The sequence below is a fragment of the Petromyzon marinus genome, unplaced genomic scaffold (assembly GCF_048934315.1).
Source record: "Petromyzon marinus isolate PM22_M1 ecotype Great Lakes invasive population unplaced genomic scaffold, UKy_Petmar_22M1.pri1.0 PM_Scaffold_106, whole genome shotgun sequence".
NCBI lineage: Eukaryota > Metazoa > Chordata > Hyperoartia > Petromyzontiformes > Petromyzontidae > Petromyzon > Petromyzon marinus.
This window is the reverse complement of record NW_027423065.1, coordinates 96,423-112,213: the sequence shown is the minus strand read 5'-3', so window position 1 is coordinate 112,213 and position 15,791 is coordinate 96,423. Positions and strand designations below refer to the sequence as shown.

General features: G+C 42.1%; 2 protein-coding genes across 4 annotated transcripts in view; both read left to right on the top strand.

Moving 5' to 3' along the window:
* Window positions 1–15,791, top strand: part of LOC116937167 (uncharacterized) — a 112,617-nt gene that overhangs the window by 51,414 nt on the left and 45,412 nt on the right. The window lies entirely within an intron of this gene.
* LOC142922571 (uncharacterized) lies at window positions 91–9,878 on the top strand. Its single transcript, XM_076063371.1, has 3 exons — window positions 91–99; window positions 8,703–9,389; window positions 9,579–9,878. Exons 1-3 carry the CDS (start codon window positions 91–93, stop codon window positions 9,876–9,878), a joined length of 996 nt encoding a protein of 331 aa, XP_075919486.1.

Sequence of the window (15,791 nt, the reverse complement as noted above, 5' to 3'; positions counted from 1 at the left end):
AGCTATATGTCAATGTTCAGGAGCTAGATGGCAATGATCAAGAGATAGATGTCAATGTTCAGCAGCTAGATGTCATTGCTCAGGAGATAGATGGCAATGGTCAGAAGCTAGATGTCATTGTTCAGGAGCTAGATGCCAAAGTGCAGGAGCTAGATGTCAATGTTTTGGAGTTTGATGTCAATGTTCAGGAGCTAGATGCCAAAGTGCAGGAGCTAGATGTCAATGTTTTGGAGTTTGATGTCAAAGTTCAGGAGCTAGATGTCAATGTGTTGGAGCTTGATGTCAATGTTCAGGAGCTATATGTCAATGTTCAGGAGCTAGATGGCTGTGATCAAGAGATAGATGTCAATGTTCAGGAGCTAGATGGCAATGATCAAGAGATAGATGTCAATGTTCAGCAGCTAGATGTCATTGTTCAGGAGATAGATGTCAATGTTCAGGAGCTAGATGCCAATGTTCATGAGCTAGATGTCAATGTTCAGAAGCTAGAGGTCATTTTTCAGGAGCTAGACGCCAATGTTCAGCAGCTAGATGTCATTGTTCAGGAGATAGATGTCAATGTTCATGGGCTGGATGTTAATGTTCAGGAGCTAGATGCCTATGTTCAGGAGGTAGATGTAAATGTCCAGGAGCTATATGTCAATGTTCAGGAGCTAGATGCCAATGTTCAGGAGATAGTTGGCAATGTTCAGGAGCTAGATGTCAATGTTCAGGAGCTAGATGGCAATGATCAGGAGATAGATGTCAATGTTCAGCAGCTAGATGTCATTGTTCAGGAGATAGATGTCAATGATCAGAAGCTAGATGTCAATGTTCAGGAGCTAGATGTCAATGTTCAGGAGCTAGATGCCAACGTTCGGGAGCTAGATGTCAATGTTCAGGAGCTAGCTAGCAATGATCAGGAGCTAGATGTCAATGTTCAGTAGCTAGATATCAATGTTCACAAGCTAGATGTCAATATTCATGGGCTAGATGTCAATGTTCAGGAGTTTGATGTCAATGTTCAGGAGCTAGATGCCAAAGTTCAGGAGCTAGTTGTCAATGTTCTGGAACTTGATGTCAATGTTCAGGAGCTAGATGTCAATGTTCAGGAGCTAGATTGGCAATGATCAGGAGCTAGATGTCAATGTTCAGCAGCTAGATGTCATTGTTCAGGAGATAGATGTAAATGATCAGAAGCTAGATGTCAATGTTCAGGAGCTAGATGTCAATGTTCAGCAGCTAGATGTCAATGTTCAGCAGCTAGATGCCAATGTTCAGGAGCTAGATGTCATTGTTCAGGAGCTAGATGTCAATGTTCATAAGCTAGATGCCAATGTTCAGGAGCTAGATGTCAATGTTCAGGAGCTAGATGTCATTGTTCAGGAGCTAGATGTCAATGTTCAGCAGCTAGATGTCATTGTTCAGGAGATATATGTCAATGTTCAGGAGCTGGATGTTAATGTTCAGGAGCTAGATGGCTATGTTCAGGAAGTAGATGTAAATGTTCTGGAGCTAGACCTCAATGTTCAGGAGCTAGATGTCAATGTTCGGGAGCTAGATGCCAATGTTCAGGAGCTAGATGTCAATGTTCAGCAGCTAGATGCCAATGTTCAAGAGCCAGATGTCAATGGTCAGCAGCTAGATGGCAATGTTCAGGAGCTAATTTTTAATGTTCAGGAGCTAGATGTCATTGTTCAGGAGCTAGATGTCATTGTTCAGGAGCTAGATTTCAATGTTCAAGAGCTTAATGGCAATGTTCAGAAGCTAGATGTCAATGATCAGGAGCTAGATGACAATGTTCAGGTGCGAGATGTCAATGTTCAGGAGCTAGATGTCAATGTTCAGGAGATAGATGTCATTGTTCAGGAGCTAGATGTCAATGTTCAGCAGCTAGATGTCATTGTTCAGGAGATAGATGTCAATGTTCAGGAGCTGATGTTAATGTTCAGGAGCTAGATGCCTATGTTCAGGAGCTAGATGTAAATGTTCAGGAGCTAGATGTCAATGTGCAGGAGCTAGATCTCAATGTTCTGGAGCTAGATGTCAATGTTCAGGAGCTAGATCTCAATGTTCAGGAGCTAGATGTCAATGTTCAGGAGCTAGATGCCAATGTTCAGGAGCTAGATGTCAATGTTCAGGAGCTATATGTCATTGTTCAGGAGCTAGATGTCAATGTCCAGAAGCTAGATGTCAATGTTCAGGAGCTAGATATCAATGTTCACAAGCTAGATGTCAATATTCATGGGCTAGATGTCAATGTTCAGGAGTTTGATGTCAATGTTCAGGAGCTAGATGCCAAAGTTCAGGAGCTAGTTGTCAATGTTCTGGAACTTGATGTCAATGTTCAGGAGCTAGATGTCAATGTTCAGGAGCTAGATTGGCAATGATCAGGAGCTAGATGTCAATGTTCAGCAGCTAGATGTCATTGTTCAGGAGATAGATGTCAATGATCATAAGCTAGTTGTCAATGTTCAGGAGCTAGATGTCAATGTTCAGCAGCTAGATGTCAATGTTCAGCAGCTAGATGCCAATGTTCAGGAGCTAGATGTCATTGTTCAGGAGCTAGATGTCAATGTTCATGAGCTAGATGCCAATGTTCAGGAGCTAGATGTCAATGTTCAGGAGCTAGATGTCATTGTTCAGGAGCTAGATGTCAATGTTCAGGAGCTAGATGTCATTGTTCAGGAGCTAGATGCCAAAGTGCAGGAGCTAGATGTCAATGTTTTGGAGTTTGATGTCAATGTTCAGGAGCTAGATGCCAAAGTGCAGGAGCTAGATGTCAATGTTTTGGAGTTTGATGTCAAAGTTCAGGAGCTAGATGTCAATGTGTTGGAGCTTGATGTCAATGTTCAGGAGCTATATGTCAATGTTCAGGAGCTAGATGGCTGTGATCAAGAGATAGATGTCAATGTTCAGGAGCTAGATGGCAATGATCAAGAGATAGATGTCAATGTTCAGCAGCTAGATGTCATTGTTCAGGAGATAGATGTCAATGTTCAGGAGCTAGATGCCAATGTTCATGAGCTAGATGTCAATGTTCAGAAGCTAGAGGTCATTTTTCAGGAGCTAGACGCCAATGTTCAGCAGCTAGATGTCATTGTTCAGGAGATAGATGTCAATGTTCATGGGCTGGATGTTAATGTTCAGGAGCTAGATGCCTATGTTCAGGAGGTAGATGTAAATGTCCAGGAGCTATATGTCAATGTTCAGGAGCTAGATGCCAATGTTCAGGAGATAGTTGGCAATGTTCAGGAGCTAGATGTCAATGTTCAGGAGCTAGATGGCAATGATCAGGAGATAGATGTCAATGTTCAGCAGCTAGATGTCATTGTTCAGGAGATAGATGTCAATGATCAGAAGCTAGATGTCAATGTTCAGGAGCTAGATGTCAATGTTCAGGAGCTAGATGCCAACGTTCGGGAGCTAGATGTCAATGTTCAGGAGCTAGCTAGCAATGATCAGGAGCTAGATGTCAATGTTCAGTAGCTAGATATCAATGTTCACAAGCTAGATGTCAATATTCATGGGCTAGATGTCAATGTTCAGGAGTTTGATGTCAATGTTCAGGAGCTAGATGCCAAAGTTCAGGAGCTAGTTGTCAATGTTCTGGAACTTGATGTCAATGTTCAGGAGCTAGATGTCAATGTTCAGGAGCTAGATTGGCAATGATCAGGAGCTAGATGTCAATGTTCAGCAGCTAGATGTCATTGTTCAGGAGATAGATGTAAATGATCAGAAGCTAGTTGTCAATGTTCAGGAGCTAGATGTCAATGTTCAGCAGCTAGATGTCAATGTTCAGCAGCTAGATGCCAATGTTCAGGAGCTAGATGTCATTGTTCAGGAGCTAGATGTCAATGTTCATGAGCTAGATGCCAATGTTCAGGAGCTAGATGTCAATGTTCAGGAGCTAGATGTCATTGTTCAGGAGCTAGATGTCAATGTTCAGCAGCTAGATGTCATTGTTCAGGAGATATATGTCAATGTTCAGGAGCTGGATGTTAATGTTCAGGAGCTAGATGGCTATGTTCAGGAAGTAGATGTAAATGTTCTGGAGCTAGACCTCAATGTTCAGGAGCTAGATGTCAATGTTCGGGAGCTAGATGCCAATGTTCAGGAGCTAGATGTCAATGTTCAGCAGCTAGATGCCAATGTTCAAGAGCCAGATGTCAATGGTCAGCAGCTAGATGGCAATGTTCAGGAGCTAATTTTTAATGTTCAGGAGCTAGATGTCATTGTTCAGGAGCTAGATGTCATTGTTCAGGAGCTAGATTTCAATGTTCAAGAGCTTAATGGCAATGTTCAGAAGCTAGATGTCAATGATCAGGAGCTAGATGACAATGTTCAGGTGCGAGATGTCAATGTTCAGGAGCTAGATGTCAATGTTCAGGAGATAGATGTCATTGTTCAGGAGCTAGATGTCAATGTTCAGCAGCTAGATGTCATTGTTCAGGAGATAGATGTCAATGTTCAGGAGCTGATGTTAATGTTCAGGAGCTAGATGCCTATGTTCAGGAGCTAGATGTAAATGTTCAGGAGCTAGATGTCAATGTGCAGGAGCTAGATCTCAATGTTCTGGAGCTAGATGTCAATGTTCAGGAGCTAGATCTCAATGTTCAGGAGCTAGATGTCAATGTTCAGGAGCTAGATGCCAATGTTCAGGAGCTATATGTCATTGTTCAGGAGCTAGATGTCAATGTCCAGAAGCTAGATGTCAATGTTCAGGAGCTAGATATCAATGTTCACAAGCTAGATGTCAATATTCATGGGCTAGATGTCAATGTTCAGGAGTTTGATGTCAATGTTCAGGAGCTAGATGCCAAAGTTCAGGAGCTAGTTGTCAATGTTCTGGAACTTGATGTCAATGTTCAGGAGCTAGATGTCAATGTTCAGGAGCTAGATTGGCAATGATCAGGAGCTAGATGTCAATGTTCAGCAGCTAGATGTCATTGTTCAGGAGATAGATGTCAATGATCAGAAGCTAGTTGTCAATGTTCAGGAGCTAGATGTCAATGTTCAGCAGCTAGATGTCAATGTTCAGCAGCTAGATGCCAATGTTCAGGAGCTAGATGTCATTGTTCAGGAGCTAGATGTCAATGTTCATGAGCTAGATGCCAATGTTCAGGAGCTAGATGTCAATGTTCAGGAGCTAGATGTCATTGTTCAGGAGCTAGATGTCAATGTTCTGCAGCTAGATGTCATTGTTCAGGAGATATATGTCAATGTTCAGGAGCTGGATGTTAATGTTCAGGAGCTAGATGGCTATGTTCAGGAAGTAGATGTAAATGTTCTGGAGCTAGACCTCAATGTTCAGGAGCTAGATGTCAATGTTCATGAGCTAGATGCCAATGTTCAGGAGCTAGATGTCAATGTTCAGCAGCTAGATGCCAATGTTCAAGAGCCAGATGTCAATGGTCAGCAGCTAGATGGCAATGTTCAGGAGCTATTTTTTTAATGTTCAGGAGCTAGATGTCATTGTTCAGGAGCTAGATGTCATTGTTCAGGAGGTAGATTTCAATGTTCAAGAGCTTAATGGCAATGTTCAGAAGCTAGATGTCAATGATCAGGAGCTAGATGACAATGTTCAGGTGCGAGATGTCAATGTTCAGGAGTTAGACATCAATGTTCAGGAGCTAGATGTCAATGTTCAGGAGCTACATGTCAATGTTCAGGAGCTATATGTCATTGTTCAGGAGCTAGATGTCTATGTCCAGAATCTAGATGTCAATGTTCAGGAGCTAGATATCAATGTCCACAAGCCTAATGTCAATATTCAGGTGCGAGATGTCAATGTTCAGGAGCTAGATGTCAATGTTCAGGAGCTAGATGTCAATGTGCAGGAGCTATATCTCAATGTTCAGGAGCTAGATGGCAATGATCAGGAGCTAGATGTCAATGTTCAGCAGTTAGATGTCATTGTTCAGGAGATAAATGTCAATGATCAGAAGCTAGATGTCAATGTTCAGGAGCTAGATGTCAATGTTCAGGAGCTAGATGCCAATGTTCAGGAGATAGATGTCATTGTTCAGGAGCTAGATGTCAATGTTCAGGCGCTAGATTCCAATGCTCAGAGCTAGAAGTCAATTTTCAGGAGCTAGATGTCACTGTACAGAAGCTAGATGTCAATGTTCAGCAGCTAGATGTCATTGTTCAGGAGATAGATGTCAATGTTCAGGTGCTGGATGTTAATGTTCATGTACTAGATGCCTATGTTCAGGAGGTAGATGTAAATGTTCAGGAGCTAGATCTCAATGTTCAGGAGCTAGATTTCAATGTTCAGGAGCTAGATGCCAATGTTCAGGAGCTAGATGTCAATGGCCAGCAGCTAGATGACAATGTTCAGGAGCTTATTTTCAATGTTCAGGAGCTAGATGACAATGTTCAGGTGCGAGATGTCAATGTTCAGGAGTTAGATGTCAATGTTCAGGAGCTACATGTCAATGTTCAGGAGCTACATGTCAATGTCCAGAAGCTAGATGTCAATGTTCAGGAGCTAGATATCAATGTTCACAAGCTAAATGTCAATGTTCAGGAGCTAGATGATAATGTTCAGGAGCTAGATGCCAAAGTGCAGGAGCTAGATGTCAATGTTTTGGAGTTTGATGTCAAAGTTCAGGAGCTAGATGTCAATGTGTTGGAGCTTGATGGCAATGTTCAGGAGCTATATGTCAATGTTCAGGAGCTAGATGGCAGTGATCAAGAGATAGATGTCAATGTTCAGGAGCTAGATGGCAATGATCAAGAGATAGATGTCAATGTTCAGCAGCTAGATGTCATTGTTCAGGAGCTAGATGTCAATGTTCAGGAGCTAGATGCCAATGTTCATGAGCTAGATGTCAATGTTCAGAAGCTAGAGGTCATTTTTCAGGAGCTAGACGCCAATGTTCAGCAGCTAGATGTCATTGTTCAGGAGATAGATGTCAATGTTCATGGGCTGGATGTTAATGTTCACGAGCTAGATGCCTATGTTCAGGAGGTAGATGTAAATGTCCAGGAGCTATATGTCAATGTTCAGGAGCTAGATGCCAATGTTCAGGAGATAGTTGGCAATGTTCAGGAGCTAGATGTCAATGTTCAGGAGCTAGATGGCAATGATCAGGAGATAGATGTCAATGTTCAGCAGCTAGATGTCATTGTTCAGGAGATAGATGTCAATGATCAGAAGCTAGATGTCAATGTTCAGGAGCTAGATGTCAATGTTCAGGAGCTAGATGCCAACGTTCGGGAGCTAGATGTCAATGTTCAGGAGCTAGCTAGCAATGATCAGGAGCTAGATGTCAATGTTCAGTAGCTAGATATCAATGTTCACAAGCTAGATGTCAATATTCATGGGCTAGATGTCAATGTTCAGGAGTTTGATGTCAATGTTCAGGAGCTAGATGCCAAAGTTCAGGAGCTATTTGTCAATGTTCTGGAACTTGATGTCAATGTTCAGGAGCTAGATGTCAATGTTCAGGAGCTAGATTGGCAATGATCAGGAGCTAGATGTCAATGTTCAGCAGCTAGATGTCATTGTTCAGGAGATAGATGTAAATGATCAGAAGCTAGTTGTCAATGTTCAGGAGCTAGATGTCAATGTTCAGCAGCTAGATGTCAATGTTCAGCAGCTAGATGCCAATGTTCAGGAGCTAGATGTCATTGTTCAGGAGCTAGATGTCAATGTTCATGAGCTAGATGCCAATGTTCAGGAGCTAGATGTCAATGTTCAGGAGCTAGATGTCATTGTTCAGGAGCTAGATGTCAATGTTCAGCAGCTAGATGTCATTGTTCAGGAGATATATGTCAATGTTCAGGAGCTGGATGTTAATGTTCAGGAGCTAGATGGCTATGTTCAGGAAGTAGATGTAAATGTTCTGGAGCTAGACCTCAATGTTCAGGAGCTAGTTGTCAATGTTCGGGAGCTAGATGCCAATGTTCAGGAGCTAGATGTCAATGTTCAGCAGCTAGATGCCAATGTTCAAGAGCCAGATGTCAATGGTCAGCAGCTAGATGGCAATGTTCAGGAGCTAATTTTTAATGTTCAGGAGCTAGATGTCATTGTTCAGGAGCTAGATGTCATTGTTCAGGAGCTAGATTTCAATGTTCAAGAGCTTAATGGCAATGTTCAGAAGCTAGATGTCAATGATCAGGAGCTAGATGACAATGTTCAGGTGCGAGATGTCAATGTTCAGGAGCTAGATGTCAATGTTCAGGAGATAGATGTCATTGTTCAGGAGCTAGATGTCAATGTTCAGCAGCTAGATGTCATTGTTCAGGAGATAGATGTCAATGTTCAGGAGCTGATGTTAATGTTCAGGAGCTAGATGCCTATGTTCAGGAGCTAGATGTAAATGTTCAGGAGCTAGATGTCAATGTGCAGGAGCTAGATCTCAATCTTCTGGAGCTAGATGTCAATGTTCAGGAGCTAGATCTCAATGTTCAGGAGCTAGATGTCAATGTTCAGGAGCTAGATGCCAATGTTCAGGAGCTAGATGTCAATGTTCAGGAGCTATATGTCATTGTTCAGGAGCTAGATGTCAATGTCCAGAAGCTAGATGTCAATGTTCAGGAGCTAGATATCAATGTTCACAAGCTAGATGTCAATATTCATGGGCTAGATGTCAATGTTCAGGAGTTCGATGTCAATGTTCAGGAGCTAGATGCCAAAGTTCAGGAGCTAGTTGTCAATGTTCTGGAACTTGATGTCAATGTTCAGGAGCTAGATGTCAATGTTCAGGAGCTAGATTGGCAATGATCAGGAGCTAGATGTCAATGTTCAGCAGCTAGATGTCATTGTTCAGGAGATAGATGTCAATGATCAGAAGCTAGTTGTCAATGTTCAGGAGCTAGATGTCAATGTTCAGCAGCTAGATGTCAATGTTCAGCAGCTAGATGCCAATGTTCAGGAGCTAGATGTCATTGTTCAGGAGCTAGATGTCAATGTTCATGAGCTAGATGCCAATGTTCAGGAGCTAGATGTCAATGTTCAGGAGCTAGATGTCATTGTTCAGGAGCTAGATGTCAATGTTCTGCAGCTAGATGTCATTGTTCAGGAGATATATGTCAATGTTCAGGAGCTGGATGTTAATGTTCAGGAGCTAGATGGCTATGTTCAGGAAGTAGATGTAAATGTTCTGGAGCTAGACCTCAATGTTCAGGAGCTAGATGTCAATGTTCATGAGCTAGATGCCAATGTTCAGGAGCTAGATGTCAATGTTCAGCAGCTAGATGCCAATGTTCAAGAGCCAGATGTCAATGGTCAGCAGCTAGATGGCAATGTTCAGGAGCTATTTTTTAATGTTCAGGAGCTAGATGTCATTGTTCAGGAGCTAGATGTCATTGTTCAGGAGCTAGATTTCAATGTTCAAGAGCTTAATGGCAATGTTCAGAAGCTAGATGTCAATGATCAGGAGCTAGATGACAATGTTCAGGTGTGAGATGTCAATGTTCAGGAGTTAGACGTCAATGTTCAGGAGCTAGATGTCAATGTTCAGGAGCTACATGTCAATGTTCAGGAGCTATATGTCATTGTTCAGGAGCTAGATGTCTATGTCCAGAATCTAGATGTCAATGTTCACGAGCTAGATATCAATGTCCACAAGCCTAATGTCAATATTCAGGTGCGAGATGTCAATGTTCAGGAGCTAGATGTCAATGTTCAGGAGCTAGATGTCAATGTGCAGGAGCTATATCTCAATGTTCAGGAGCTAGATGGCAATGATCAGGAGCTAGATGTCAATGTTCAGCAGTTAGATGTCATTGTTCAGGAGATAAATGTCAATGATCAGAAGCTAGATGTCAATGTTCAGGAGCTAGATGTCAATGTTCAGGAGCTAGATGCCAATGTTCAGGAGATAGATGTCATTGTTCAGGAGCTAGATGTCAATGTTCAGGCGCTAGATTCCAATGCTCAGAGCTAGAAGTCAATTTTCAGGAGCTAGATGTCACTGTACAGAAGCTAGATGTCAATGTTCAGCAGCTAGATGTCATTGTTCAGGAGATAGATGTCAATGTTCCGGTGCTGGATGTTAATGTTCATGTACTAGATGCCTATGTTCAGGAGGTAGATGTAAATGTTCAGGAGCTAGATCTCAATGTTCAGGAGCTAGATTTCAATGTTCAGGAGCTAGATGCCAATGTTCAGGAGCTAGATGTCAATGGCCAGCAGCTAGATGACAATGTTCAGGAGCTTATTTTCAATGTTCAGGAGCTAGATGACAATGTTCAGGTGCGAGATGTCAATGTTCAGGAGTTAGATGTCAATGTTCAGGAGCTACATGTCAATGTTCAGGAGCTACATGTCAATGTCCAGAAGCTAGATGTCAATGTTCAGGAGCTAGATATCAATGTTCACAAGCTAGATGTCAATGTTCAGGAGCTAGATGCCAATGTTCAGGAGCTAGTTGGCAATGTTCAGGAGCTAGATGTCAATGTTCAGGAGCTTGATGTCAATGATCAGGAGCTAGATGCCAAAGTTCAGGAGCTAGATGTCAATGTTCTGGAGCTTAATGTCAATGTTCAGGATCTAGATGTCAATGTTCAGGAGCTAGATGGCAATGATCAGGAGCTAGATGTCAATGTTCAGCAGTTAGATGTCATTGTTCAGGAGATAAATGTCAATTATCAGAAGCTAGATGTCAATGTTCAGGAGCTAGATGTCAATGTTTAGGAGCTAGATGCCAATGTCCAGGAGCTAGATGCCATTGTTCAGGAGCTAGATGTCAATGTTCAGGCGCTAGATGCCAGTGCTCAGAGCTAGATGTCAATGTTCAGGAGCTAGATGTCATTGTTCAGAAGCTAGATGTCAATGTTCAGCAGCTGGATGTCATTGTTCCGGAGATAGATGTCAATGTTCAGAAGCTGGATGTTATTGTTCATGTACTAGATGCCTATGTTCAGGAGGTAGATGTAAATGTTCTGGAGCTAGATCTCAATGTTCAGGAGCTAGATGTCAATGGTCAGCAGCTAGATGGCAATGTTCAGGAGCTTATTTTCAATGTTCAGGAGCTAGATGTCATTGTTCAGGAGCTAGATTTAAATGTTCACAAGCTTGATGTCAATGTTCAGAAGCTAGATGTCAATGTTCAAGAGCTAGATGACAATGTTCAGGTGCGAGATGTCAATGTTCAGGAGTTAGATGTCAATGTTCAGGAGCTAGATGTCAATGTTCAGGAGCTACATGTCAATGTTCAGGAGCTACATGTCAATGTCCAGAAGCTAGATGTCAATGTTCAGGAGCTAGATATCAATGTTCACAAGCTAGATGTCAATATTCAGGTGCGAGAAATCAATGTTCAGGAGCTGGATGTCAATGTTAAGGAGCTAGATGTCAATGTTCAGGAGCTAGATGTCAATGTGCAGGAGCTATATCACAATGTTCAGGGGCTAGATGTCAATGTTCAGGAGCTAGATGTCAATGTTCATGAGCTAGATGTAAATGTTCATGAGCTTGATGTCAATGTTCAGGAGCTAGATGCCAAAGGTCAGGAGCTAGATGTCAATGTTTTGAAGCTTGATGTCAATGTTCAGGAGCTATATGTCTATGTTCAGGAGCTAGATGGCAATGATAAAGAGATAGATGTCAATGTTCAGCAGCTAGATGTCATTGCCCAGGAGATAGATGTCAATGATCAGAAGCTAGATGTCAATGTTCAGGAGCTAGATGTCAATGTTCAGGAGCTAGATACCAATGTTCAGGAGCTAGATGTCATTGTTCAGGAGCTAGATGTCAATGTTCAGGAGCTAGATGCCAATGTTCATGAGCTATATGTCAATGTTCAGGAGCTAGAGGTCATTTTTCAGGAGCTAGACGCCAATGTTCAGCAGCTAGAAGTCATTGTTCAGGAGATAGATGTCAATGTTCATGGGCTGGATGTTAATGTTCAGGAGCTAGATGCCTATGTTCAGGAGGTAGATGTAAATGTTCAGGAGCTATATGTCAATGTTCAGGAGCTAGATGCCAATGTTCAGGAGATAGTTGGCAATGTTCAGGAGCTAGATGTCAATGTTCAGGAGCTAGATGTCAATGATCAGGAGCTAGATGCCAAAGTTCAGGAGCTAGATGTCAATGTTCTGGAGCTTGATGTCAATGTTCAGTATCTAGATGTCAATGTTCAGGAGCTAGATGGCAATGATCAGGAGCTAGATGTCAATGTTCAGCATTTAGATGTCATTGTTCAGGAGATAAATGTCAATGATCAGAAGCTAGATGTCAATGTTCAGGAGCTAGATGTCAATGTTTAGGAGCTAGATGCCAATGTCCAGCAGCTAGATGCCATTGTTTAGGAGCTAGATGTCAAAGTTCAGGCGCTAGATGCCAGTGCTCAGAGCTAGATGTCAATGTTCAGGAGCTAGATGCCAATGTCCAGGAGCTAGATGCCATTGTTCAGGAGCTAGATGTCAATGTTCAGGCGCTAGATGCCAGTGCTCAGAGCTAGATGTCAATGTTCAGGAGCTAGATGTCATTGTTCAGAAGCTAGATGTCAATGTTCAGCAGCTGGATGTCATTGTTCCGGAGATAGATGTCAATGTTCAGAAGCTGGATGTTATTGTTCATGTACTAGATGCCTATGTTCAGGAGGTAGATGTAAATGTTCTGGAGCTAGATCTCAATGTTCAGGAGCTAGATGTCAATGGTCAGCAGCTAGATGGCAATGTTCAGGAGCTTATTTTCAATGTTCAGGAGCTAGATGTCATTGTTCAGGAGCTAGATTTAAATGTTCACAAGCTTGATGTCAATGTTCAGAAGCTAGATGTCAATGTTCAAGAGCTAGATGACAATGTTCAGGTGCGAGATGTCAATGTTCAGGAGTTAGATGTCAATGTTCAGGAGCTAGATGTCAATGTTCAGGAGCTACATGTCAATGTTCAGGAGCTACATGTCAATGTCCAGAAGCTAGATGTCAATGTTCAGGAGCTAGATATCAATGTTCACAAGCTAGATGTCAATATTCAGGTGCGAGAAATCAATGTTCAGGAGCTGGATGTCAATGTTAAGGAGCTAGATGTCAATGTTCAGGAGCTAGATGTCAATGTGCAGGAGCTATATCACAATGTTCAGGGGCTAGATGTCAATGTTCAGGAGCTAGATGTCAATGTTCATGAGCTAGATGTAAATGTTCATGAGCTTGATGTCAATGTTCAGGAGCTAGATGCCAAAGGTCAGGAGCTAGATGTCAATGTTTTGAAGCTTGATGTCAATGTTCAGGAGCTATATGTCTATGTTCAGGAGCTAGATGGCAATGATAAAGAGATAGATGTCAATGTTCAGCAGCTAGATGTCATTGCCCAGGAGATAGATGTCAATGATCAGAAGCTAGATGTCAATGTTCAGGAGCTAGATGTCAATGTTCAGGAGCTAGATACCAATGTTCAGGAGCTAGATGTCATTGTTCAGGAGCTAGATGTCAATGTTCAGGAGCTAGATGCCAATGTTCATGAGCTAGATGTCAATGTTCAGGAGCTAGAGGTCATTTTTCAGGAGCTAGACGCCAATGTTCAGCAGCTAGAAGTCATTGTTCAGGAGATAGATGTCAATGTTCATGGGCTGGATGTTAATGTTCAGGAGCTAGATGCCTATGTTCAGGAGGTAGATGTAAATGTTCAGGAGCTATATGTCAATGTTCAGGAGCTAGATGCCAATGTTCAGGAGATAGTTGGCAATGTTCAGGAGCTAGATGTCAATGTTCAGGAGCTAGATGTCAATGATCAGGAGCTAGATGCCAAAGTTCAGGAGCTAGATGTCAATGTTCTGGAGCTTGATGTCAATGTTCAGTATCTAGATGTCAATGTTCAGGAGCTAGATGGCAATGATCAGGAGCTAGATGTCAATGTTCAGCATTTAGATGTCATTGTTCAGGAGATAAATGTCAATGATCAGAAGCTAGATGTCAATGTTCAGGAGCTAGATGTCAATGTTTAGGAGCTAGATGCCAATGTCCAGGAGCTAGATGCCATTGTTTAGGAGCTAGATGTCAAAGTTCAGGCGCTAGATGCCAGTGCTCAGAGCTAGATGTCAATGTTCAGGAGCTAGATGTCATTGTTCAGAAGCTAGATGTCAATGTTCAGCAGCTGGATGTCATTGTTCCGGAGATAGATGTCAATGTTCAGGAGCTGGATGTTAATGTTCATGTACTAGATGCCTATGTTCAGGAGGTAGATGTAAATGTTCAGGAGCTAGATGTCAATGTTCAGGAGCTAGATCTCAATGTTCAGGAGATAGATGTCAATGTTCAAGAGCTAGATGCCAATGTTCAGGAGCTAGATGTCAATGGTGAGCAGCTAGATGGCAATGTTCAGGAGCTTATTTTCAATGTTCAGGAGCTAGATGTCATTGTTCAGGAGCTAGATTTCAATGTTCACGAGCTTGATGTCAATGTTCAGAAGCTAGATGTCAATGTTCAGGAGCTAGATGACAATGTTCAGGTGCGAGATGTCAATGTTCAGGAGTTAGATGTCAATGTTCAGGAGCTAGGTGTCAATGTTCAGGAGCTACATGTCAATGTTCAGGAGCTAGATATCAATGTTCACAAGCTAGATGTCAATATTCAGGTGCGAGAAATCAATGTTCAGGAGCTGGATGTCAATGTTCAGGAGCTAGATGTCAATGTTCAGGAGCTAGATGTCAATGTGCAGGAGCTATATCACAATGTTCAGGGGCTAGATGTCAATGTTCAGGAGCTAGATGTCAATGTTCATGAGCTAGATGTAAATGTTCATGAGCTTGATGTCAATGTTCAGGATCTAGATGTCAATGTTTTGGAGCTTGATGTCAATGTTCAGGAGCTATATGTCAATGTTCAGGAGCTAGATGGCAATGATCAAGAGATAGATGTCAATGTTCAGCAGCTAGATGTCATTGCTCAGGAGATAGATGTCAATGATCAGAAGCTAGATGTCATTGTTCAGGAGCTAGATGCCAAAGTTCAGGAGCTAGATGTCAATGTTTTGGAGTTTGATGTCAATGTTCAGGAGCTAGATGCCAAAGTTCAGGAGCTAGATGTCAATGTTTTGGAGCTTGATGTCAATGTTCAGGAGCTATATGTCAATGTTCAGGAGCTAGATGGCAATGATCAAGAGATAGATGTCAATGTTCAGCAGCTAGATGTCATTGCTCAGGAGATAGATGTCAATGATCACAAGCTAGATGTCATTGTTCAGGAGCTAGATGTCAATGTTCAGGAGCTAGATGCCAATGTTCATGAGCTAGATGTCAATGTTCAGGAGCTAGAGGTCATTTTTCAGGAGCTAGACGCCAATGTTCAGCAGCTAGATGTCATTGTTCAGGAGATAGATGTCAATGTTCATGGGCTGGATGTTAATGTTCAGGAGCTAGATGCCTATGTTCAGGAGGTAGATGTAAATGTCCAGTAGCTATATGTCAATGTTCTGGAGCTAGATGCCAATGTTCAGGAGATAGTTGGCAATGTTCAGGAGCTAGATGTCAATGTTCAGGAACTAGATGGCAATGATCAGGAGATAGATGTCAATGTTCAGCAGCTAGATGTCATTGTTCAGGAGATAGATGTCAATGATCAGAAGCTAGATGTCAATGTTCAGGAGCTAGATGTCAATGTTCAGGAGCTAGATGCCAATGTTCAGCAGCTAGATGTCAATGTTCAGGAGCTATATGTCATTGTTCAGGAGCTAGATGTCAATGTTCAGATGCTAGATGCCAATGCTCAGGAGCTAGATGTCAATGTTCAGGAGATAGACGTCATTGTTCAGGAGATAGATGTCAATGTTCAGCAGCTAGCTGTCATTGTTCAGGAGATAGATGCCAATGTTCAGGTGCGAGATGTCAATGTTCAGGAGTTAGATGTCAATGTTCAGGA